A 26,999-nucleotide genomic window follows, 5' to 3' on the forward strand; every position below is an offset into this window, starting at 1 on the left:
GGCCTTAGCAACCCTTGTTCCTGGCTCCACCGCAATGTCTCCTGGCTCCACCCCCACAGTCTCCTGGCTCCACCCCCAAAGTCCCCAGATATTTCTTGAATTGGCCTTAGCAACCCTTGTTCCTGGCTCCACCCCCACAGTCTCCTGGCTCCACCCCCACAGTCCCCAGATATTTCTTGAATTGGCCTTAGCAACCCTTGTTCCTGGCTCCACCCCCACAGTCTCCTGGCTCCACCCCCACAGTCCCCAGATATTTCTTGAATTGGCCTTAGCAACCCTTGTTCCTGGCTCCACCGCAATGTCTCCTGGCTCCACCCCCACAGACTCCTGGCCCCACCCCCAAAGTCCCCAGATATTTCTTGAATTGGCCTTAGCAACCCTTGTTCCTGGCTCCACCCCCAATGTCTCCTGGCTCCACCCCCACAGACTCCTGGCTCCACCCCCAAAGTCCCCAGATATTTCTTGAATTGGCCTTAGCAACCCTTGTTCCTGGCTCCACCCCCACAGTCTCCTGGCTCCACCCCCACAGTCCCCAGATATTTCTTGAATTGGCCTTAGCAACCCTTGTTCCTGGCTCCACCCCCACAGTCTCCTGGCTCCACCCCCACAGTCCCCAGATATTTCTTGAATTGGCCTTAGCAACCCTTGTTCCTGGCTCCACCCCCACAGTCTCCTGGCCCCACCCCCAAAGTCCCCAGATATTTCTTGAATTGGCCTTAGCAACCCTTGTTCTTGGCTCCACCGCAATGTCTCCTGGCTCCACCCCCACAGTCTCCTGGCTCCACCCCCAAAGTCCCCAGATATTTCTTGAATTGGCCTTAGCAACCCTTGTTCCTGGCTCCACCCCCACAGTCTCCTGGCTCCACCCCCACAGTCCCCAGATATTTCTTGAATTGGCCTTAGCAACCCTTGTTCCTGGCTCCACCCCCACAGTCTCCTGGCTCCACCCCCACAGTCCCCAGATATTTCTTGAATTGGCCTTAGCAACCCTTGTTCCTGGCTCCACCGCAATGTCTCCTGGCTCCACCCCCACAGACTCCTGGCCCCACCCCCAAAGTCCCCAGATATTTCTTGAATTGGCCTTAGCAACCCTTGTTCCTGGCTCCACCCCCAATGTCTCCTGGCTCCACCCCCAAAGTCCCCAGATATTTCTTGAATTGGCCTTAGCAACCCTTGTTCCTGGCTCCACCCCCAATGTCTCCTGGCTCCACCCCCAAAGTCCCCAGATATTTCTTGAATTGGCCTTAGCAACCCTTGTTCCTGGCTCCACCCCCACAGTCTCCTGGCTCCACCCCCACAGTCCCCAGATATTTCTTGAATTGGCCTTAGCAACCCTTGTTCCTGGCTCCACCCCCACAGTCTCCTGGCTCCACCCCCACAGTCCCCAGATATTTCTTGAATTGGCCTTAGCAACCCTTGTTCCTGGCTCCACCGCAATGTCTCCTGGCTCCACCCCCACAGACTCCTGGCCCCACCCCCAAAGTCCCCAGATATTTCTTGAATTGGCCTTAGCAACCCTTGTTCCTGGCTCCACCCCCAATGTCTCCTGGCTCCACCCCCACAGACTCCTGGCTCCACCCCCAAAGTCCCCAGATATTTCTTGAATTGGCCTTAGCAACCCTTGTTCCTGGCTCCACCCCCACAGTCTCCTGGCTCCACCCCCACAGTCCCCAGATATTTCTTGAATTGGCCTTAGCAACCCTTGTTCCTGGCTCCACCCCCACAGTCTCCTGGCCCCACCCCCAAAAGTCCCCAGCTATTTCTTAAATGGGACTTGGCCACCCTTCTGTGCCGTCTCCTCCTGCTGAAGCGCGCATTTGCAGGGCTCGGGAAACCCGCGCAGCGTCCCCCCTGGGGCAGCGCGCGCCCTATCCTTGCCCGGGTTTGGAAGGCGCCACTTCCAGAAGGCCCTGCTGCCCGGGGGCTCCTAGTCATCCGCGTCGCCTCCTTCCCGGCCCTGCTGGGCGTGCTCGCTGAGGCCGGCCGCAGCGCGCATGCGGCAGAGTGCATCTTCCCCTGTTGTTGACTCGCCGATGCGGCGGGTGGAAGTGGGCTAGGGCGCGCGGAGCTCTGCCGGCCATGGGCTCGGACTGGAGCAGCGCCGAGGAGCGGGAGCCCCTCTTGCCGCCGCCGCCGCCGCCCGCCTTCCCCGCGCGCCCCCACCATGCCCAGCTGCGGAGGCCGGCGGCGGGTGCCCCGCAAGTGGTGCCCCGCGGCCGAGCGCTGCCGCCGGCAGGGCCCCCGCGCACAGTGCCCGTGCTGGGCCGCGTCTACGGGCGCCGCTGGCTGGTGCTGCTGCTCTTCTCGCTGCTGAGCTTCGTGCAGGGCCTCGTCTGGAACACCTGGGGCCCCATCCAGAGCTCGGCCCGCCAGGCCTTCCTCTTCTCCGGCATGGACATCGCGCTGCTCGTCTTCTGGGGGCCCATCGGCTTCGTGCCCTGCTTCGCCTTCATGTGGCTCATGGACAAGAAGGGTAAGGAAGCGGGGAGGGAGCCTTGGCGTCAAGAGCTTTGCCCTGAACACGCTTGGCCTGTCACAGCCTTGATCTTGGCTCCACCCCTAATGTCTCCTGGCTCCACCCCCAAACTCTCCTGGCTCCACCCCCAAAGTCCCCAGATATTTCTTGAATTGGACATTTCTTAAATGGGACTTAAATGGGACTGACTGTCATCTGTTTCCTTCTCCCTATATCTTGCTTCCTTCTGCATAACAGCTTGCTTTACAAGGCTTGCTCAATTGCAAAGGAGCTACAGAGCAATATATATAGCGAAACTCCATGGTACAATATATATTGTTGCGAAACTCCATGGTACAATATATATATAGAGAGAGAGAGAGAGAGAGAGTACCATGGAGTTTCGCAACGAACCTGCGAGGTAGGCAGGCCAGGCAGCTGAGGCCCGCCGCTCCCGCTTGTTGGCAACGGTAGCCTCTGTCATGTGTGACGCGTTGTTACGTGGGGGAAGCGTTTTTAAAGTGTAGCAGCTCCCGAGTCTCGCTTGTGTTCGTGCAGAGGTTTGTATTCTGGAGAGGTTGTTCTTGGCAAGGAAATGTTGGTTGCTGCTTGGAGTTTTGTTGCTGTTTTGTTTTTTGCTGCATTTCCGGCGTTGGTAGTTTTGACTGTAAGAACAATGCTCGCGTTGACAGGTTGATGGGTGAGAAATTCACTTGCATTGCTTTCATAATTCTTAAGAACATAAGAGAAGCCCTGTTGGATCAGGCCAATGGCCCCTCCAGTCCAACACTCTGTGTCACATAAGAACATAAGAGAAGTCATGTTGGATCAGGCCAGTGGCCCCTCCAGTCCAACACTCTGTGTCACATAAGAACATAAGAGAAGCCATGTTGGATCAGGCCAATGGCCCATCCAGTCCAACACTCTGTGTCATATAAGAACATAAGAGAAGCCATGTTGGATCAGGCCAATGGCCCATCCAGTCCAACACTCTGTGTCACATAATAACGTAAGAGAAGCCCTGTTGGATCAGGCCAATGGCCCCTCCAGTCCAACACTCTGTGTCACATAAGAACATAAGAGAAGCCATGTTGGATCAGGCCAATGGCCCATCCAGTCCAACACTCTGTGTCACATAATAACGTAAGAGAAGCCCTGTTGGATCAGGCCAATGGCCCCTCCAGTCCAACACTCTGTGTCACATAAGAACATAAGAGAAGCCATGTTGGATCAGGCCAATGGCCCCTCCAGTCCAACACTCTGAGTCACATAAGAACGTAAGAGAAGCCATGTTGGATCAGGCCAATGGCCTATCCAGTCCAACACTCTGTGTCACACAGTGGCCAAAGATTTATATACACTGTGGCTAATACCCACTGATGGAGCTCTGCTCCATATTTTTATCTAACCCCCTCTTGAAGCTGGCTATGCCTGTAGCCGCCGCCACCTCCTGTGGCAGTAAGTTTTTGTCCAAGTTTAACCCTTGTTACTCAAGTTATTATGGTGTGATAGCGAAAGAAATGAAATCGGGAAAATAATGAAAGCCCAAGCATGGTGGCAATTCTCAGGATTTTCATTGGACGGATGTGGCTTGAGCAGGATTGGCTCACACTGTCTCTGCCGTGCCATTGGCTGAGTCTGCTCTCCCCCGCCCACCGCCAGCCCCATCAGGCAAGAACCCCAGCAGAAGGCCACTGACCTTCGACGGAGACAGTTCTCTCCTGACAGGGAGCTTACCTAGCAGGACTACTTCTCCTCAGGGCCTGGTATAGGAAGTCCAGGACAGGCCTTGAGAGCAGGCAAGGAGGTGTGAGGGTGTAAAACACGGGAAAGAGTTGTGGTGCCTGGCCCCCCAGCCCCCCCTCCCCCAGCTTCGGGCCTGTGTTCATGAGAAAACAGTTGAGTTCCTTCTCTTCAACCGAGGCGAAAGGAATGTTCATTCACAGCAGGGAGGGTCCCTTTCAACCTGCCAATAGTCTTCATTCTTTCTATTCCAATTAGGCTACAGTGGGCTCATATGACAGAATGGACTCTGAGGGAGAGGCCTTTCCTCCTGGGGAACCACTGTTGCCAATCTCCAGGAGAGGGCTGTAGAAGCTTGACTGGGTGATTTCAGACCAAGCTAACCTGCCTCACGGGGTTGTTGTTGTTCAGATAAAAGGGGGGCAGAGGAGAGGAGAATGCTGTAAGCTGATGTAATGGCTGACTACTCCTCCCTATTAAACAGTTTGTCAGAGATAGTCTGTTGGTCTGAAAGGTCTCACTACAGGCCTCTGAGGCAGAACTCACTGGGCCCAGTGCTGACTAGTTCCAAGGTGGTGATAAATTCCTGGAGATTCTGTGGTGGACTTTGAGGACGGCATAGGAGTTAGGGCTTCAGAGTGGTCAGAGATGGAAATGAGGCACAGCATCAACTGGCTGGAACTATGGGCAGTCAGACTGGCACTGGCAGCCTTCAACCACTTGGTGAAGGACTGCCATGGTCTCATGCACACGGACAACATGACAACAAAGGCCCATATAAATTGGCAAGGGGGCACCAGAACAAAGTCCCTCTTTCGGGAATCACAAGCTCTGCTTCAGTAGACAGAGGAGAATGTCGCACGGACCAGGCCAACTCTCAGGCAGACTGGCTGAGCAGCAAGGATCTGGACCCGAAGGAGTGGGCCTTTCACAGGGAAGTCTTTGCCCAGATTTGGACTTCCTGTGATAGACCTCCCAGCAACCTCAAAGAACCGCTCAATTGACTGATTCCCTTCCAGATTCCAAGAGCCAGCTTCAGAGGGGGTGAGTGCTCTGGCACACCCATGGCCCAATGGACTCTTGTACACTTTCCCATTTCCTGCCCTGTTAGGCCAGATAATAAACAGGATCATGGGGAACAGGCAGTTGTGCTGCTCATGGCCACTTACTGGCTGAGGAGACCTTGGTTTTCCAACCTGGTGCAGATGGTGACCTCAGAACCATGGACCACTCAGAACCGTACCACTCAGGCCAGACTTATTGCACCAAGATCCCATGCTACACGTGGACAACTGACAGTACGGAGGTTGAGAGGTCAAGGTTAGCGACTCAGTGACTCCCCAGGGAGATGGTAGAAATCATGGTTGAGACCTGGAGGCTGTCAACTAGACAGATTTATAACCACACTTGGAAAACTTTTACCAAGTGGTCATATGAGAACCACCTGGATCCATTGCAGGCATCATACAAATAAATATGTGACACTATTCCTATTTGATGGCTGGAAGCGAAGCCTTTGGCCTAACACACTCAGGCACCAGGTGGCAGTGCTTCAGGCTTGTGAAGAGGTTCATCTTGGGAACCAGACAGATAACACCACCGGTTCAACACAGGTGTGACGGAATTGGAAGGGTTAATAGAAAAGCTAAGGACTCAGGGAGTCTGAGTCATGTGATCTGAGGGTGGGGGCTGGAGTGCTCGAAACTCTCAGGATGAGTGAGTGACAGATAACGGCTGGAGAGTCAACTGTCAGCAACTGTCAGAGGGAGACAGTTGAAGTGGGCGGTATATGGTCAGCAGGAGAGCTGAAGAGAGAGCTGATACAGAGAGCTGTGAAGAGATTTCTGGTGAAGTGAAGCTCGCTGTTAGCTCTGTGGAGACAGCCAGGTGGCTGAGAGTGATAATCGAGTGTCACAGTGAAAGACCTGAGTGGTCACAGAAATATTTACACTACTCTTAAGAACTAACAAGGTTGCTGAGGGAGAGATGTGGGTCTGAGGGAGTCGGGAGGGCTGGGAGCAGACACACCAGTCGACTCAAGAGACCAGGCACATAAAGCCCAAGAGGCCAACCTAATTAGAGTTTGGAGAGTGACGAATATAAGAACTGTGGACCCTGAGATACCTCAGTGTATTGTAAAGCCTGAACTGTTTTGCAACAGTTATTCATCCAAGATACAAAATAGCCTATTATAAATACATCCTATCCCCCCCAGCTGAAGACTGTGTGTAAATAAAATTCTGTGGTTAACTGTTAAGTTCTCTGGTGCCTGAGTATTTGGAATCAGCAGCAAATCAGCAGTGGTCCCCTACATACATAGTTATCCGTCTATCTGAAAATAAAAGAGAACCCCGAAGAGACTAGAAATCCTTATTATACCCACCCCCTTTACTCAGTAGTTGTGAGGTAACACCAGAAGGAAGAAATAAAGTCGGCAGGAGGGGCTGGAATTGCCATAAGTCGCCCTGAGTCGCCTTGAGTGGTGAAGGGTGGTCATAACAGGTTCCCCATGTGGAGTCTTCTAAAAGTCCTACGGGCTCTAACAACACCATTTGAGCCATCAAGGAAAACAGAGCTGCTCTACTTATCTTAGAATGTGGCCTTCCTGGTGGCCATAACGTCAGCATGAAGAGCCTCCGAAATTGCAGCCCTGTCTGCTAGGAAGGAGCTGTGCACATTCTAGAAAGACCCAGTGACCCTGAGGATGGAGCCCTCATTTATTCTGAAGTGAGCTCATATTTCCGCATTAACAAGCCAGTCATTCTACCATCTTTCTGCCCTTAACCCAAAACATCCAAAAGAGAAGTCATGGCACAAACTTGATGTGCTCAGGGTGTCGCGTATATACCTGAGTAAGACAGTCGTTCTGCCAGACAGACCCTTTATTCATGTTGCACTGTACACCGAATCAGGGGGGAAAGGCCTCAAAGGCTACTGTGGCCTACTGGATCAAACAGTGCACCACTAAGGCATATGAGGTACAGGGCTTATCTCCACCAGGTGGGCAGCAACAACCACAGCATTTACCACAAGGGCCATGACAAAGGTCTGCAGAGGACTTCTTTCTCAACTTTTGTGAGACACTATAGAATACACCAAGTGGCATCAGCAGAAGCTGCTTTCAGTAGAAGGTTCTTGCAGCAAGTATTGGAGCCGTGAGTCTAAATAACAACAAAAAAGATTACACCTAGAAGCCAACTTGGGTACAGCTAACCACTTTCTGGGTGACTTCCCGCCACTGAAGGAGAACAGAACATTGGTTCCTTCTCTTCAGTGGGGGTGAAGTCATCCACATCCCTCTCTCAAATTGAGAAGGAGGAGAAGAAGGCAATGGCAAGAGGGACAAGAGAGAAATGCAGAGAACTGAGACACTTGATGTGGATACCACATAACAGGACGCGGACACAACTGGAGAGGTCAGCCTGGTCTCTCCGATAGGAGCCACATATAACAAAAGGAATTTGCATAGCCCTGTCAAACGAGCAGAGGCGTGACCTAACCACTTTCTGGATGTCTTTGTTCCCACTGAAGTGAGGGAACCTTCAGATAAGTTCCAGTGCTTCATTCCACCTCTCTGGAATGTGATCCTGTCTCTTCATAGTCATATTCTCTATTAAAGTAGATCAAATTAATTACAATTCTATTTTTATGAGCCACTTTGTCATATGTGGCTCAAAAGAGCAGGCATAGAAGATACAAAACTGGAGTGTGGGATGTACTTGGCAGAATAGGCTACCTGCCTCCCCCCCCCCCCCGTTGGTGTAATTAATAATTTGCAGGCTAAATATATTTGTGCCGTCCCGGCAATGGTGGCAGGATCTGAATCATTAGCACAGAGCTAAGATGTGTGGCAAGCAACTCAGCCGTCCAGCTTGCCAAGTACAGGATGCTTCTGTGCATCATGGCATTTAAAGTGGCATTAAAAGGTTTTACATGATTAAATAATAGCAGGAGGATACCTTTAAAATTAAAAAGCATTATTGATATTGCAACAAGTGGTTTCCCAGTTTGCATTTCTCGGGATATGGTAAGTGAGCGAATGTGGTATGGTGGCTCAGATGGATTTAGAACCTGGGATGTTTAGCTTTTCCCATTTCTACCAACTACTAGACATTATTGCCTCTTCCCCCTTCCACTTTCTTCTAGTTGGGGAGTGCTCTCACTCCTGTGTTTCCCAACCTCTACAGTACATTTCCTATTTTTAATGTATGTTCCATCCACTCTAGATTCAGTATGAATCGCTTCTGTAAGAACAGGCAGACAGCATAGAAGTAAGCAAGGTAGAATGAACGATTAAAGCTGGAATCAGCAATACTTGCATATTCTATCCTTAGAGTATCTAGTTGATCTTTATCAGCAGATGTTCTCCTGGCCCAGGAGAATCTGAACAAGTTCTCCTGTAAATGAGTTCTAGAAGCATTCTGACTCACCTTGGAAGATAGACCAGGTAAAACAATCCTGCACAGAGTACTTTGCCACGAGTCTGTTTCTGCATCCACTTTCTATATTCATTGGCAGATTTATTTGTATCAGAAGAAGGCGGAGAACTGAGTCAGCCTGGGCTGTGTGTTGGTAGATAATTCTTGTCTGTCTTTTCTTGACCATAATTCTAGAGGTGTAAAATAGAACAAAAGCTCAGTAGCACCTTTAAAGATTAACAAAATTTATTCCGGCATACATTTTTCATGAGTCAGAGGTCACTTAATCAGGTGCCTGGATGTATATTCATAGGAGACAAATATTTATTTTTAAAGCCCCAGCTATCAGAAAGGTGGCGGCTGAAGAGAGATTACCAAGAGAGACCGGTTAGGAACAATAGTGATATTTTTCTTTCGGTAATATTGGGTGGCGGGCCTTTCTGTGCTTACAGCCTGACTACCCGCAGCACAGCTTCTTACTAACAATTCTGGTCTATGCAAAAGAAAGACAAACCCAGGAACTGAACTTTGCAACAAACCTAGATTCCAGCTGTGCATTCATGCAGGGCCAGCGTGTGGGAGTAGGCCAAGTATGTGGCCGCCTTGGGCGCCACTTGTTGGCACTGTGCCCGCTGCCCTCTGTCTCCCCACCAGCCTCCACTTCCCTGTGCCCACCGACCTCTGTCTCCCTGGGCCCTGCTGCCCTCTGTCTCCCTACGCCCTGCTGCCCTCTGTCTCCCCGTGCCCCACTGCCATCCGCCTCCCCGCGCCCGCCAGACTCCGTCTCCCCGCACCCGCCAGACTCCATCCCCCCCATGACCGCTGGCGTCCGATGATGCTTTTTGTGAGTGCTCGGCCTGGCCTTGCCCGCCCCTGCTTCAAAGGGAGCCGGCCAGCTCCCTTTGAAGCAGGGGAGGGCCAGGCTGAGCACTCGTGTCAAGTGCGCGCCGCCTGATGACGTCGCTTCCGGTGACATTCTTGGGCTGCGCACGCTTTGCCTGTGAGAGAAGTAACGGGGGATGGGAGACAGGCCTCGGCCGAGGGGCACCAGAACCAGGACCTAACAACAGCAGTTGCACCAGCAAGCGCTCATCCTTCAGTGTAATATATTGTATCATGTTCCCTCCTTCTCTCTTTATTAGACGTCCCTGTGCAAAAGAATAAATGGAAATATATCTGACCTTAAAAACAGCAATGCCTGGAAACCAGTGGGGGAAGTACTTTAGACCAGGAACAGTATTTGCTAAAAGATTAAAGTCGTTGTTCTGTAGAATAACTTCGAACAGAGAATCCGTCATCAAGAAATTCAACAGTCTGGCTCTGCCAGTCTTGAATAAGGATTTGAATTTCCTCAGTCGCTATAGGTGAGATCCAGTAGCGCAGCATGACCAACACTGGATAGTAATTAGCTTTCCTGGATTACATCTCTTTTTAATATCTGCCTGCAGCTGCGGATGTCCCTTACCTACTGTGATTGTTTTTTTCTAGCTGATCTCTTCGTAACCTTGCCCCACCTCCCAGCTTTCTGTTGCTAGCGATTTTTCTTGGCCATGCACAGTAAATTTCAGTTTGTGGGGAAGAGAGACTCTCTGACGTATAGAGTAGAAAAATAACAGGACATGAAAAACTGGAAAGAAATTTAGAATCTGAGAGCAAAATACAGCTGGGCAGTCAGGTTAAATGCACAGGTCTCGATCATGTTCTTTTGGAAGTCAGGTGGGAAAGAAACTCAAGGATTTAATAAAAACTAGATGTGAAATTTACTATCAGAAATGGGGAAATACTTGCCCTGTCTTGCCCAATGCAATAGCCATATAACTTTTATGATGAAAGATTGGGGAGAATGTTGACAGTTCAGTTGAAAGCGCAGGCAAAACCACAGTTACATTAGAAACATCTTGAAACAAGACATTCTTGTTCCTGTTGTAGAAACAGACAACTTTATTTCGTAAGTTTTAATTAATAAGTTTATCTTCCCATGTCTGAAAGGCTTCAGGTGGATTGCAGCGTTTTAGAACTAAATATCTGATAAAATAAAGTTAGAGGTATGGGAAGATGATTTGTAATGGGATTGCATCAAATTTTGTGGAAGGCATTAACTTTACTGAATTAGGAAGGAAATAAGATTGAAGGTTTCTTATGAGTTATTAAAGAAAGAGTTAAATTGTCAAATTCTAGTGAATCCCTCTGGATTGAAGATAGGTTGGTTTTGTGGTTTTTTGAAGCATTTCCATTATACAGGTCTTTATATTTGCATGTGACTTTGGAAAAATTTGTAAATTATTTGGTGCTGAAACTTACACATGTAGAAAGGCATGTTGGCAATCTACCTTTTAGTGAAAACAACTATAAGCTCCAGTGGATCATGGTTTTAACAATTTTATTAATAACATATGGTAACAATATCTGTTTATATCATTACTATCCCTAACCCATATTATATTTTCTAATCCCCCCTCCCTCCATTACTAGACTCCCGCCGAAGTTATATACTTGAGTTCACTTATAAAGGTACCCTTAACCAATCAATGTTCGATTTCTCCCTTTCTCATACTCATTATTAAAAAATTATCCAATGTCTTTTTACATTTCACTCTTTCTCTATGTATCCTCTAAATTTCTTCCACTCCCTTTTAAACACTTCCAAATCATAGTCTCTTAAAGTTCTTGTTAGTTTGTCCATCTCACTCCACGATAAAACTTTCATGATCCAGTCCCATTTCTCTGGTATTTTTTCTTGCTTCCATAACTGCACATACAGTGTCCTTGCAGCTGAGAGCAAGTACCAGATTAGAGTTCTATCTTCTTTTGGAAATTTTTCCATTTGTAATCTCAACAGAAAAGTCTCTGCAACTTTCTTAAAATCATATCCCAAAATTTTAGATATTTCTTGTTGTATCATCTGCCAAAACTTTTTCGCTTTTCCACAAGTCCACCACATATGATAAAAAGAACCTTCATGTTTCTTACATTTCCAACATCTATCCGGCATCTTTTTACTCATCTTTGCCAGTTTTTTCGGAGTCATATACCACCTATACATCATCTTGAAACAATTCTCTTTAATGCTCTGACATGTTGATATTCTCGAGTTCTTCCAAAGATATTCCCATGTATCCATCTGTATTTCCTTATTTACATTAATTGCCCCTTTAATCATTTGAGATTTGACTACTTCTTCTTCTGTAGACCATTTCAACAGTAATTTATATATTTTCGATATTAATTTTTCATTATCTCCAAACAGAACCTTTTCCAATTCCGTTTGCTCACGTCTGATTCCAACAGATTTAATATCATTCTCCATCAAACTTTTTATTTGTTGCATTTGAAACCAGTCTTACTTGTTGTTTAGCTCTTCAACTTTATCACCTTGGATCTTTAGCAGTTGATTATATGACACCCTTCTCTCTTCATCAGATTCAGCTGTTATTTTTATTACTTCTGCTGGCACTATCCAGAACGGCCATAACGGCTATCCATAACAGTGGATCTTAACTGAACCGTATGGTGCCTGTTTGTCTATTGGTTGTCAGTTCTTTGGTAGCTAGCACTCCCAAACAGGCTGTATGTTGCATGAACTTTATATAAATTTGACTTCTTTGAGATCCTGGCAGTAGAAGATTTGCTTTTTTATAGCTGTGATAATGAGTCATTGAAGTCACTGGGCTGAGACTAAAATTGTCAACACTTTTAACAGAAGCCAAAAAAAAAAACCTCATGTGAAAATGCACAAAAAATATATTAATAGCCTTCATACTTTTCAAACCAAGACCTGTCTCTTAAGTTGCTACTTCATATTTATTTTAAGTTGCTACTTCATATTGCATCATGTTCCCTCCTTCGTATTTATTTAGTTCATTTATACACCACTTTTCTCCCCAGTGGGGACACAAAGTGCCTTGTAGCATTTCCCTTTCTCCATTGCAAGAAACACCTCCATAAGGTGTTAACATTTCAAAGGGCTGCTATGGTGTGCTATACCTCCCAGCTGGAAAGCCAAAAAGAGTGACTGTTTTTGCACTAACCTTGCTCCGATGTTGCTCCGCGCCAAGCTAGTGATTTTGCACCAGCCGCTCCGTGCCACCATTTTGCGCTGGGGCAACCCGTGATTTGCTGTGTGGTAGTGTAAACCTGAAAAAAAAACAGGTTTACATTGCTGCATGGCAAATCGCGGGTTACCTCGGCACAAAATGGTGGTGCGGAGCAGCTGGTGCAAAATGACAGCAAGTTAGTGCGAAAATGGTCAGTATCTTTCCCCCTTCATCTTTGCCACTTTCCATTATCATAACTTTCACGTCATCCTTTGTCCTTCTCCCACCTCTCATCTCACTACAGATATGCACAAATGCTTGGCTCTCTTATGGCCTGGTTCTGTCTTTAGTGCAGGACCTTAGTGCTCATGGCCTGGGGAGAAGCTGAAGCTACAGGAATGTGTTAACTTGGAATTTCCTGGTAAGTAGCTGTGTTCCAAGCATGTGTGCTCCTTCTCTTCCTGTGGAGTGGGAACACTCTCTACTTAGTTCCTTTCCTGCCTCGAAGGGGAGAGCAGCTCCTTTAGGATAGGTCCCTTTCCCTAGAGCCTTTTCCCTGTCTTTTAAGAAGCCTCCTCTTCCAATCTTTTCCTGTATTTTTTCAATTTTCTCTTTCACTCTTACACTACACCCAGTGCAGGGCTGTGGGAGAAGGGCCCTCCAGAGCCGGCATGACCCATCGGCTTGCTGCGGCTGCTGGCAACGTATCCTCTAAGAATAACCTGCACAAGCACAGGAGAAAGCTCCAGCCTTCCCTGCCCCCATTCTTTTCCTGAAAATCGTGGCCATTTTGGAGGCCCAATTTTGGTGGGAAACACCAGCAGCTGGCAGTGCAACTTCTACAGTCTGCCTAACCCCATGGAAGCCAGACTCCAGGTGGGAAACAGTAGATTGCAACGATCCAGTACGGTCCAGACTGGTAATGTACCCCACTCTGCGGGCAACCTCCGCCCTGGTTTTCCGGAGTCAGTCACTCAAGCGGTGAGCTCTGTCATCTTCAGCATCTGTCAGGTTGACACAGAGGGTTCCCAGTCTTCCCAGTCTCGAGCCGCCTCCAGATCTCCTTCCCCCAAAAGACCTAGGGATGCTCCTTGGCTAAAGCAGCAAAAAAGCAAACTCCCATCCTCAGGGTAGATAGCGAAGATTCACTAGAAAGGGATCGATCACCCCTCCCCGACACAGGAAGGGAGGAGGGGGAATTTATTTCAGTTGAAGAAATAGCTGATAGTAGTGTTCCTGAGCCTTTTGTGCACTTCTTTAAATCTGAAGAATACCTGTCTCTGTTGGCAAGGGTCCTAGCAACCTTGGATCTGTATGGTGCTCCAGAGGTGCAAGAAATCTCTAGTCCCCTGACTAACCCTAAGAATAAGCCTAAGGGTAACACAGAATTCTTTCCACGTTATTGTTCTTCGGATAAGATCTTTCCCTTTCCTGAGTTCTTTGAGAAACAGTTAAAAATGGAATGGGCAAAGCCGAATTCCAACTGCCAATTTCCCAATGTTATTAAAATATTGTACACTTTACCATCTTTTGCTACTGAGATGCTGCAGGTCCCCCTGACAGATGGTCCAGTGGCTGTCCTACAATCCCAAGGCCTGCTGGCTGAGGATGGGCACGGAATGGTACAGGATAGCTGGGACAAACAGATCATGGCTATGGCGATCAAGGCTTCAGCCATCAACTCCATTGTGGCTAGAGCAGCCATAGTATGGGTTAGACGTCTCTCACAGTTGCTACCTGATGCCAGTAAGAAAGTACTGGAGGGAACTAACAGACTCCTCAGAGCGGCGGAGTTCTCTGTAGACGCATCTCTGGACACCCTCACCTTCTGTTCCAGGGCAATGGTGGCGGCCACTGTGGCCAGGAGGGGCATTTGGCTTCGAGCATGGCCCCAGAGTGCAGACTGTCTTTGAGGAAGTGGTCACTCATGCAGTGTTATTAAACATCGTAGCTTCTTGCCCATTCCAAGGTGAAAAGCTTTGTGGAGACTCTCTGGAGAAGATCCTGGTGGCAACCAGAGAAAAGAAAAAGGCCATACCTAAGAACATCTGTTGGATGGACAGAAGGGGTTTTGGCCCTCAAGCCTTTCCTTGTCCAGTTCAAGATCTAGTCAGGACTTGAGAAAAACCTCATGGGGACAACCAAGACAGTCCTTTCACAAACCCTTTTCCAACTCCAGGTTTCAGTGACAACAGCCTGACAGGGCAAACAAGGTCAGAGATACGAATCCCAACGAAGCATGACTGGGATGCCCTTCCAGTGGAAGTCTGCCTTCTACAATTTAACTCAGCATGGGCAGACTCCAAAGCAGACTCTTGGACTTTAGAGATCGTTTCAAGAGGCTATGCCTTAGAATTCAAAAAGCCTCCTCCACACCATTTTCTGGTTTCACCTTTTGGGACTGATCCAACCAGAAGAGACATTATGTTCAAGGCCATAGGTCATCTACTCGACTTCGCGGCGATAAAGCTGGTTCCTCGGGGGCAGAGAGGTCAGGGACTCTACTCCATCTTCTTCACAGTTCCCCAAAAGAACGGGAATTGGTGGGCCATCCTAGACCTAAAATTCCTGAACAGATCCATCAAAATCCATCATTTCCGTATGGAATTGATCAAGACCATCACGGAAACTCTGCAGCCGGGAGAGTTCCTATCTTCTCTGGACCTAACCAAGGCCTACCTACACATTCCCATCCTTCCCATTCACCACAGGTTCCTTTGCTTCTTCATTAACAGGGAGCATTATCAGTTCAGGGTGCTGCCCTTTGGTCTGGCCACAGCCCCAAGGGTATTCACGAAATTACTTGTAAACCTGATGTCCCACCTCTGTCAGCAGGGGACCCATGTGCACCCTTATCTAGATGATCTTCTGATCTAATCCCTATCAAGGCAGAAGCCCCTGTAGGATATTCAACAGAGGCACAATTTTCTGGTCAACCTGAGCATGAGCCATATCCAACCAACACAGAGGTTAGAACACCTGGGCATGGTGATAGACACCAAAGTGAACAAACTCTTTCTATCTGAGGACAAGATTCAGAAGACCAAGCACCTGGTCCAAACAGTGGTTCAGTCGAGTTCTTAACCCCAATGACTCTGGCAAAGTTGATGGGAGTCCTCATTTTGAACCTCGATGCGATTCAATGGGGCTGTTTTCACACCAAGCCCATTCAATCCCTCCTGCGTCCTTTCCAACAGCAAATCATGGAAAAGCGCAATTTAACTATTTCAGTTCCACTAGCAGTCCGAGAAAGCTTGCTATGGTGGACCAACAACACCAGTCTACATCAGGGAAAGACTTTTTATGTAGAGAAGGAGATTCAACTATTCTCAGATGGGAGTCTTCATGGCTGGGGAGTGACTCTGCTTGAGAGACCGACTCAAAGCCAATGGTCTCTCAGCGAAAGCAGACTTCCTATCAATGTCCTGGAGCTGAGGGTGATCCGATTAGCTCTTCTCCACTTCAAGGAACAGCTGTGAAATCAGCACGTCCTCATCCGCGCTTACAACATTGCAGCAAAAGCATATCTGATCAATCAAGGGGGTTTCCAAATCACACACGCTACACAAGGAAGTGACCCAGCTGTTCTGCTGGGCGGAACAACATTTGAGTTCCATCAGAGCTGAGCACATCAAAGGATCCAACAACACCAGAGTGGGCTGGCTCAGTCGGGAGCACATTCACTCCCAACAGGGGAGTGGTCCCTGAACAAGAAGCTGTTCCTCCAAGCAGTGGCACACTTCAACACGCCAGTGGTGGATCTCTTCACATCCTCTCAGAACCACCAGTTACCAAGGTTCTTCACCAGATATTTCCATCATCGGGCAGAGGCCACAGTTGCTTTCACATCCACGTTGCCTCCAGGACTTCTCTGTGTCTTTCCCCCAATTCCACTTATCCCAAAGACTCTCAGAGTAATCTGGCAGTAGAAAGCAGAGGTCCTTCTAGTAGCACCTTGGTGGCCACGTCATCCATGGTTCTCCTTGCTGCGTTGCATGGCGGTGGAGGATCCACTCCCATCTTCCAGTATGGCCAGACACACTTCTGCAAGGTCTCATATGGCATCCTCACCCAGAATGGCAGCAGCTGACCGTATGGAGGTTGAACGGAGAGCGTTCACAGCTCGAGGTTACTCACCTGAGGTAACTTACACCATCTTAGCTTCCAGAAAGGCATCCACTATTAAAATCTATAATGCCACTTGGAAGGCCTTCCACAGGTGGTGTAGATGGAAGGGCATCAATCCTTTGCAACCATCGCTTCACTCAATCATTCAGTTCCTGCAAGATGGCTTAAAGTCAGGTCTGAAACCGGCTACTCTCTGAACACAGGTCATTACCTTGGCCTCCGTGATCCAAGAGGTTGAAGGCGTGAGTTCCTCTGCTCATCCACATGTCCATCACTTTCTTCAGGGGGCCACCTTATTTTCCCCTCTGCAGGTACATAGATTTCCTACATGGTAACTTCATCTGGTACTAACAGCTCTGACCAAGCCTCCCTTTGAGCCTCTCAGAGCAGTTCCTCTGAAGTAGCTTTGCATGAAAGTGATCTTTTTGGTGGCTGTGACCTCAGCCAGAAGAATATCTGAGTTGGAGGCACTGTCTGTCAAACGAGAGCTCTGTGTGTCTCATAAGGACAAAGTGGTGTTGCATACTGACCTCACTTTGTTCTTTAGCTTACTTTTGAACAACTTTTCCAGAGTCAAATACCATCGTGTTACAATTTTGAATTGTTGAGTTCGTAAGTTTATTGCCCTACTTTTTAAAGCTGGAGTGTTCCATATTGGCTCCAATTGTTCCTCTGTAATTTGTAAGTTACATTCTCTCTGCCATGCACTTTGCTGGGAAGTGGGACTATTCCATATTTTTTCCATTAATAGCTTATATATGATAGAAATTAGCCCTTTATTATTTGAGTGATTCTTTTTTAATACCATCTCAAAAGCGTTTAATTGTTTTGTTGTTCTAATAAAAGGAATTATCTGGATGAATGTCTTATGTATCTGGAAATACTGCAGCCAAGGGATATAAATTTTATGTTTACTCTCCAGTTGGTCCTTCGTACCTAATTTACCTTTGATTATTAAGTCATTAACTCGAAAGAGACTTTTATCCCTCCAATTTTTGTATTCTGATTTATCTCTCCACAGTATAAACCAGGATTGCCCTAAAAATGCCATCATAAGTGAAGTGGGAGGCGCTAGATGTCCTCTAAATTTATCCCACAGTTTCAAAGTAAACTCTAAATATGGATTTGGAATATCCTGCCACTTCCTGTCTTTACTGTTGTTCCGTATAGCTTCATTCAGACTTGATCTTATCAAAGAAGCTTGTTCTATATACTCCCATGAAGTTTTTTGAGATGTACTATCAAATGTGACTATATGTCTTAAATTAGCTGCCAAAAAGTAATTATAAATGTCTGGAAGTCCTAAACCTCCCATTTTTGAATTTTTTTCTAAAAACAGTTTTGATATTCTTGCTTTTTCCCCTCCCTATAGAAATGAACTAATCATTCTCTGACAATTTTTTTTAAAAACTCTCAGGTAGTGTTATTGGTACATTTTAAAAAACAAACAATAATTTGGGGAATAAAAATGATTTTACCAGGTCCACTCTCTCTATCAAAGAGAATGATATCTTTTCCCAAGCTATGGTACTTGACCTTACTTCTTCCAGTATAGGGCTAAAGTTGTATCTGAACGGATCCTTCAAGTTATTAGGGATGACTGTTCCTAAATGCCTCCACTTATCCTTCACCCATTTAAAGGGAAAGGACATAGAAATACTTTCTCTTGAGTTAATTCCCTTTTTTTCTAAATATATGGCATATAATTCAGACTTATTATAATTAATAACAAAACCAGAGCATTTGCTAAACATGTCTGTTTCTCTTATTACCTTTTGGAGTGAGGGGGCCGGATGCGTTAAGTAAAACACTACATCATCTGCAAAGTAACCTTTAAATATTTTTTTGTCTATATCTACTCCCTGTATTTCTTTGTCCGATCTAATTGCAAAGGATAACGGTTCTAACCATAACACAAATAAGTAAGGGGACAGTGGACACCCTTGTCTAGTGTCTCTGAAAAAGGGGAAGTCCATAGAGTTGTAACCATTTATACTAATGCTTGCCGTCGGTTTTCTGTAAATTGCTGCCAGAGACTGCAAAAATGTAGGGCCAAAATTCATAGTTTCCAAAAGGGTTTTCAAATATATAGGTTCCACTCTATCAAACGCCTTGTCCGCGTCTAATGATAGTATAACAGGAGGTATTCTTTTTTGTCTACAATGAGCGATAAGGTTTAATGTTTTCCTTTAATTATCAGAAAGTGAGCGACCTGGAATAAAACCAGACTGTTCCCTATGCACATACTGAGCTATAACCGTACTCAGTCTATTAGCTAGTAGTGTTGCAAATATTTTAAAATCATGATTGAGTACCGATATGGGTCTGTAGGATGCTGGGAGCTCCTTGTCTTTACCTAGCTTTGGCAGAACTATCATCCTAGCTTCCAACCAGGAAGGAGGGATTTTACCAGTATTCATTACATGATTGCAGGTATCCACAAGTGGTTGAGTTATTATTGATTTGAATTTTTTGTAAAATTCTATAGGATATCCGTCCCTTCCTGATGCTTTATTATTTTTTTTATGAATGACAAGGTTTTCTCCATCTCTATGGATGTGATGGGTCTATCTAATAAATTCTGTTGCTCATTTGATAATTTAGTATTATAATTAATTGTTTCTAAGTATTCCTTTATGTCCTTAGGATTAGGGTTGGTAGAAGAGTATAAGTATCTATAATAGTCTACCAACACCCCTACTATTCCTTTAGTGGAGTTTTCTAAACCATTATGTCGGTTTTTAATGGCGAGAATTAAACTGCTAGATTTCTTCTACTGAGTTCAAATTTTGGTGTTTTGGTTATAATCCTTTGTTTGTTATATAAAGCATCTTTTTAGATAGTAGTAGTGTCTAAAAGTTCCAATTTAGATCTAGCCATGCTTAATTCCTGAAGAGTTCTTTTACCTCCATGTTTCATATGCTTTTTTTCCTAACCGTTGGATTTCCAGAGTAAATTCTAATTGTTTTCTGTCCTTTTCTTTTTTTGCAGGCCAACGCTATTGAAATTAGACTACCTCTCAATGTAGCTTTAAATGTTTCCCATACCTTCTCACTTGATACTCCACAATCTTTATTAAATAAAAAATATTCTTTAATATCTTTCTCAGTTGACTGGCAGATTGTTTCTTTACTCAGTAAAATTTTATTTAATGTCCATGTGGGCTTTTCTTCCAAACTAGGAGATACCTGAAAGGACCCTGTAATTCATGAATGATCTGAAATGGTCCTAGACCCAATTTCAACTGAGCCCATGTGTTTTATAAATGAAGTTGATGCCAGAATGAAATCAATTCTGGTATATGTGTCGTGGACTGGTGAATAAAAAGTATACTCACGGACCCCCTGATTCTGCTCCCTCCAAACGTCTGTTAGGTTAAAGGCAGCTAGCAGATCTCCTAGTTCTGAGACATGTGTTTTCTTGCTGTCCTTATACTTTCAGAAGTTGTGTCAAGAGAGAAGTTAGTAATACTATTTAAATCACAGCCAATAAGAAGTCTGCCTTTTGAAATGATTGAAGTTCCTGCAATGTTGCTTTTACAAATTGAGTTTGTCCTACGTTAGGAGCGTAAATTGAAGCCACTGTTATCGGTTGACCATCCAGATTTCCAGATGCAAAAACATATCTCCCATTTCGGTCAATTTTTGTAGCTAGGCATTGAAATGGAGTTAATCTAGAAAACAGAATAGCCACTCCCCTAGCTTTGGAAGAGCCATTTGCATAGTAAGATTGTGAAATCCTATTCAAATTCAACCATTTTGTCTTAACCTTTTTAAAATGCGTTTCTTGCAAATAAATAACATGAGGTTTCTCCCTCTTTAACAAATTAGCAATTCTTTTTGCTTAACTGGGTTTTGAAAGCCCTTGCAGTTCCAAGAAAACACATCCCTTTCTTCCCCAAAGTAATCAACTATAACCTTAAAAATCTCCAACTATGAACAGCAAAAAACAAAACAAAAAACAAAAAAACCCTCAACTCCCCCCTCCACACACAAGAGGGGAAGCTTCCACCCTCTTCCCTTAGGAAGAGTTAATAGGGACAAAAACTTCTCACTGTCCCTATCCGGAAACCATTAAATACATGGGAGGCACTACTTCAATGTAAGTACACTTAGGTATATTTCCAACACTCCCCCCTCCTTGCTCTTTTCGGGTACCACTTACTAAATCTAGTGCTTGATTTATTTTCCTTTCCTTATTAACCATCAACCATAATCTTACACTTCATACCTTTTTATACAACTATATATTGTATAAAAATAGCTATTTTATGCTTTAAGCAGATTATTAACAGTTGTAATGAGTATATGTGTATAATAGTAGTAGAATAGTTACAAAACAATCAGACCAATAACCATTTTTATCAATGGTTATCAATACAGCTAAATAAATTATTTAAATGTCCTCTTGAGCATTGGGACTCTTTAAACAAGAATAACTTCAGATTTAGTATCATAGCTACCTCTATTATATTCCAACTAATCCCCCCGTCCTTTCCTCTGTTAACCTCTATGCCTCTTTGCACCACACATTCTTAACCCACTCACACTCTCTCTCTCACTCAATTTATCAATCCAACTTTTTACCTAGAACTCACACTAAATTATTTCCCACTTAAAATATGAATTAATTGTATAATAAATCAATAGTCATTAGATTTAATTAGATTTTTTTTTATCTCTGTAATTAATTCTATACTATTAATTATCACTCCCACCCAAACTCTCACTTTGGCCCATTCTCACACCATTCCATGAGATAAATAATTTGATTTGTCATTCATATTCAAACTCTCACACAAGCACTCTCACCCCCCTTTTCATTAGATATACTGTCCCACCTTTGCCTTAACCCCCTCCCCTTCTTTTAACTAATAATAAACAGTTACCCATTAGATTTAATTAATAGTAATTTATCCCTGTAATCAATTCAATTATTAGCACAGACCCTCATTTAAGCTCACACTCACACCTTTCCATTAAATAAATAAATAATATGATTTGTCTTTTGCATTCCTACTCTCACACAAGCACTCACACACACCTTTCTATTATTTACACAGATCCATCCTTCCTTTATCCCCCTCCCCCCCTTATAAAACCCCTTTCCTATGCTTCTTTTCACCCACTCCTATCTTTATATCCCTTCCCACCCCAAAATCTCCTACTCCATATAATCCTTTAGAATTGTTTTCTATAGAAGGGTACATAACACGTTTTAACTGCATTCCAACTTTTCAAAAAGTTCCACATGCCATCTTGTGGGCTGTAACTGGTATATCAATCTGTATCTTCTCCTATACAAAAGGTGATTAATGTCCCAACTTGATTCCAACGTATTAATTCAGTTAATTACTGTTATCCTGTCTCAGTTCATTTTCTTCCTCCTCTGTAAGCTTAATATTTAGTTTGGATAGTACAGTTTTTTCTGCTTCTACTGAATCAATTTTGAAAGTCGAGCCGTTCCTGTGGATCAAAATGTCCGACATATTGTTCCATCTAAACTTAGTATTTGAGTTGAATAGCTTTGAAGCGAAGAACTTCTATGTTTATTCAGAGCTTCTTGCGAGAGGTCCAGTAGGACAATGACTCTCTGGCCGTTATGTAATAGTGAACCTCTTGCGCTGACCTCCTTCATTATGCGATCCCTCATTTTAGGTGTCATAAATTGGACTAGGATGTCCCTGGGTCTATTTCTTCATGCCATTTCTAACGGCCCCAGCCTGGTTGCTTATGCTATTATCGGGGCTACCCCTTCCTCCATATTTATTGCTCGGGCTAGCCAGTTTGAGACATAGATTGATAAGTCCATCCGTCCCTCCGCTCCCTCCTCCATTCCCCTGAATTTCAAGTGGAGATTTCTCCAGCCCTGATCCAAAATCATTATTCTTTCTTCAAGCCTTTTTCCTTTAATATTAATTTTTTTAATCTCAGTCTTTAGTTCTAGTGAGGCTTCTGCTGCCTGCTCCGCCTCTTTAGCTGTTCTATCAATTTCTGTGGCCAGGTCATTAAGTTTTTTGTTTATAGGCTCTAAGCAATTAACTATAGACAGTTTAAAGTCATCATTAATAGTTTGCCTTAAAAACTGGAGATCTTTCTTCGTTATCGGAGCTGAGTTGTCCTGCTGTTCTGGGCTATTAGGAGTTGTTCTGGGCGCCATTTTCTCACTCGTGCCTTGCGGTGACCTTGTACCTGCTGGAGGTTGATCCTTTCTAAACTAGTCCTTCACCGAAACTGATTTTATTCTTTTTGAGCTTCTTTTGCCTCTGGATGGGTTTCCTATTAACGTTTTTGTGGTTGTACCCGAAGATATACATGTAGAGCTGCTTCCAATGAGTTAAGGAGAGAGAGCTCTGCAATTAAGCGTCCGCCATTCTCCCGTAACGCTCGCCCCCCCCCCTCCTGGATTGAATCTTTTTAATAGGTTTAGTTGACTGCATGTTTTATAAGCTGCAGGTTCCTACTATAATGAGTATACCATACGGTTGCTATACTTGAAATACAGAATAACACCAGTGCTTGTAAATGTAAAACTGCATGTTTCTAGAATCTTCTAATACATTAATAATGTACTTTGAACATTTAATATTTAAATACTAAACTTTATTCTTTTACAATTTAGGCAAATTGCATTATATAAATTATATTTAGTAATTGAAGATAATTTTTTTAAGCATTGGCCAGGGAGAGGGGGGAATCAATAGAATGAAGTTAGCTCTGTGTATCACCTGAAGCTGCCCTTCGCCTCCATAGTAAAGATTATGCAGTCAGCTCCTTAAAAGCATGTCTGTAATTAAGAGTATACAAATTATGGCTGAGCTTGGTAATCACCTAATCAAACTTTACAATAACTGTGCTAATATATGTTTGTATTTTTACAACAAAATGTATACATTTATTTTTGAACATGTTTCACAACATGTACTTGCTAAAAGGACCAGCGCAATGCTTATTGCCCAAGTGACTTTATACTAGGAAGTAACAAGGTTTCCAAGAACGAGATGTTCTGAGGAGCCTTAAAAATAGACACATTTTTGTTGGCTAGAGCTTATAGGGCAGAGTCTGCTTTTTCAGGTAGGTTTTCCAGAAAAGGAGAGTGACCGCAGCTTTGCATACAGTAAGTCCTTTGACTTGAACCAGGGGTAGACAAACTTGCTTCACATAAAAGCCACATAAAATAAATGTCAAGATGTTTGAGAGCCACAAGACATCCCTCCATTCAGTGGCTCCCTCAGCTCTTGTGCTCTAGGACTCCAGGCAACCCCTGTGGTGGAGGAGAAGAACTTGCAAGCCTGCCGATTTCCCTTGCAAGGCTTCTCACCCCTCCTTCCCCACTTCACACTCAGTGGGAAATAGTCATCTACGTATGGGTCAGCACTTAGAGGCTGACTGAGGTCCTGATGCATACTTGAGAGTAAGCCTGCATTAAGTTTCTCCTTGACCTCCAGAAGCTGCACAATATGTGCGAGCCACAGGTGGCTCCTGAGCCACAGTTTGGCCACCCATGGTTTAGACACTGCTATTTCCAGCTAAAAGGATATCAAGCAGCAGAACAGGGAATTCTCTTTGGTTAACGACCCTGAAATCCACTGTTCCAGGGAGACAGCTCTGGACTAGATGGACTAAAAGTCTGACTCTGTCTAAGGTAGCTCCTTACAACTGTGCATGACCTTGAAGTGTGATCTTGTGCACAGTTGTTTGGGAGCAAGTGCCAGTACACCTGGTTTAATTTGTTTCTGACTAAATGGCACATCGCTGAAATGCTCCCGCTACTGAATTTGGGAAATCATTTTACTAGGAAATCTAAGTTTGGTTTTTTAAAGAACAACAACTGTGTACCCTTACATGCTAGATACCACAAAAGCAGGTATAGAATGAGGTCCTTTTAATATTGGTGCTGGATGAGAAGCACAAGGGTGGTCACTGGGAGCTGTCTATGACCCAAGGAAATAAATAGCACAACAAATCAGTGTGACTGGGTTACTTTGTTGTAAACCACCCTGAGCCCTATTCCCTGGGAGGGGTGGCCTAATAAATCTAATGTAAATTATCATCATCATCCACCCTCCTTCTCCACCACCTCCACCCACCAGCATCATTATCACCATCATCCCCCTCCGCCCACCGTCATCCCCCTCCACCCTCCATCATTTCCCTCCGCCCACCGTCATCCCCATCCGCCCACCGTCATCCCCATCCGCCCACCGTCATCCCCATCCGCCCACCGTCATCCCCCTCCGCCCACCGTCATCCCCCTCCGCCCACCGTCATCCCCCTCCGCCCACCGTCATCCCCCTCTGCCCTCCGTCATCCCCCTCTGCCCTCCGTCATCCCCCTCTGCCCTCCGTCATCCCCCTCTGCCCTCCGTCATCCCCCTCCGCCCTCCGTCATCCCCCTCCGCCCACCGTCATCCCCCTCTGCCCACTGTCATCCCCCTCCGCCACCCGCTGTCATCTACCCCTACCATCATTCACCACCACCACTCACCATCATCATCCATCATCATCATCACCACCCACCATCATCATGCTGTTGCTGTTCTCACAGCCCTATCAATCTTACCTCTCAGCTTTTAAAAAATTAAAATGGGGATCCTTTTTTCTGCTTGTAAGCCTCCAATTGTTGCACAGAGCTTGTTTTCCGCGGTGGACTTCTGAATGATGTTGGAAGTCCTTTAATTACTTGCATCATAGGGATTAAATTCACTCTGGACTGTACCTGTAAAAAACCCCAACACTCAGATTTTACTACTGGCAATTACCACTACTATAAAAAATGGTTCAGTTACTAGTTTCATGATTTGAAGATTAATGCCTGTAGTAGCAAAGGACAATAATTGGTTATTCTATCATTACAATAGTAGCAGGGCTTTTTTTGCGCCAGAACGCCCGGGAACGGCATTCCGGCTGGCTTGGAGAGAAGGCAGGCACTTAGGGGACTGTCTCTTGGAAGTGCCTGCCCTCTCCAAGCCTACTTTCTCCAGTTGTGTGCCTTGGAGAAAACAAACGCTTAGAAAGACTGCTAGGCTTGCCAGTCCCCAGCTGGCCATTCTCATCCCTGTGCTGGATGGCCGAGGCTAATCTGAGCTTGTCAGATCTCAGAAACGAAACAGGATCAGCCTTGGTTAATATTTAGATGAGAGACCCTCCCCTAGGAAGTCCAAGGTTGCTAAACAGAGGCAGACAATGGCAAACCACCTCTGTTAGTCTCTGCAGGATCATCATAAGTCAGCCATGACTTAATGAGAAAAAACCCCCAAACCTGATATAGGCACTGGGGCAGCAAGCGCTTTATAGAAAGGAAAATGTTTGTTCTCCAGACAAAGTACTTGCTGATGAATGAAACAGAATGAGACAGAGTGGAGAATAAAGGAAGGTGGGTTGGACAGAATAATTAGGGTGGTGAGAACCAGAGAGGATTGTGAGGAACTCCAAAGGGACCTGTTGAGGCTGGGTGAGTGGGTGTCAACGTGGCAGATGCGGTTCAATGTGGCCAAGTGCAAAGTAATGCACATTGGGGCCAAGAATCCCAGCTACAAATAGAAGTTGATGGGGTGTGAACTGGCAGAGACTGACCAAGAGAAAGATCTTGGGGTCGTGGTAGATAACTCACTGAAAATGTCAAGACAGTGTGCGATTGCAATAAAAAAGGCCAACGCCATGCTGGGAATTATTAGGAAGGGAATTGAAAACAAATCAGCCAGTATCATAATGCCCCTGTATAAATCGATGGTGCGGTCTCATTTGGAGTACTGTGTGGAGTTCTGGTCGCCGCACCTCAAAAAGGATATTATAGCATTGGAGAAAGTCCAGAAAAGGGCAACTAGAATGATTAAAGGGCTGGAACACTTTCCCTATGAAGAAAGGTTGAAACGCTTGGGACTCTTTAGCTTGGAGAAACATCGACTGCGGGGTGACATGATAGAGGTTTACAAGATAATGCATGGGATGGAGAAAGTAGAGAAAGAGGTACTTTTCTCCCTTTCTGACAATACAAGAACTCGTGGGCATTCGATGAAATTGCTGAGTAGTCAGGTTAAAACAGATAAAAGGAAGTACTTCTTCACCCAAAGGGTGATTAACATGTGGAATTCACTGCCACAGGAGGTGGTGGCAGCCACAAGCATGGCCACCTTCAAGAGGGGTTTAGATAAAAATATGGAGCAGAGGTCCATCAGTGGCTATTAGCCACAGTGTGTGTGTGTGTGTATACATAAAAAAAA

At 45.3% G+C, this 26,999-nt stretch overlaps 1 protein-coding gene across 1 annotated transcript in view; it reads left to right on the plus strand.

Annotated features, from left to right (window-relative positions):
- The first annotated feature begins 2,079 nt into the window (after positions 1-2,079).
- Positions 2,080-26,999, plus strand: part of SLC49A4 (solute carrier family 49 member 4) — a 166,759-nt gene continuing 141,839 nt past the window's right edge. The window contains exon 1 of the mRNA XM_060262634.1: positions 2,080-2,473. Within this exon, the coding sequence (XP_060118617.1) occupies positions 2,080-2,473 (394 nt within the window). The remainder of the gene's footprint in view (positions 2,474-26,999) is intronic.

The sequence above is a fragment of the Heteronotia binoei genome, chromosome 21 (genome assembly GCF_032191835.1).
Source record: "Heteronotia binoei isolate CCM8104 ecotype False Entrance Well chromosome 21, APGP_CSIRO_Hbin_v1, whole genome shotgun sequence".
Taxonomy (NCBI): Eukaryota; Metazoa; Chordata; class Lepidosauria; order Squamata; family Gekkonidae; genus Heteronotia; species Heteronotia binoei.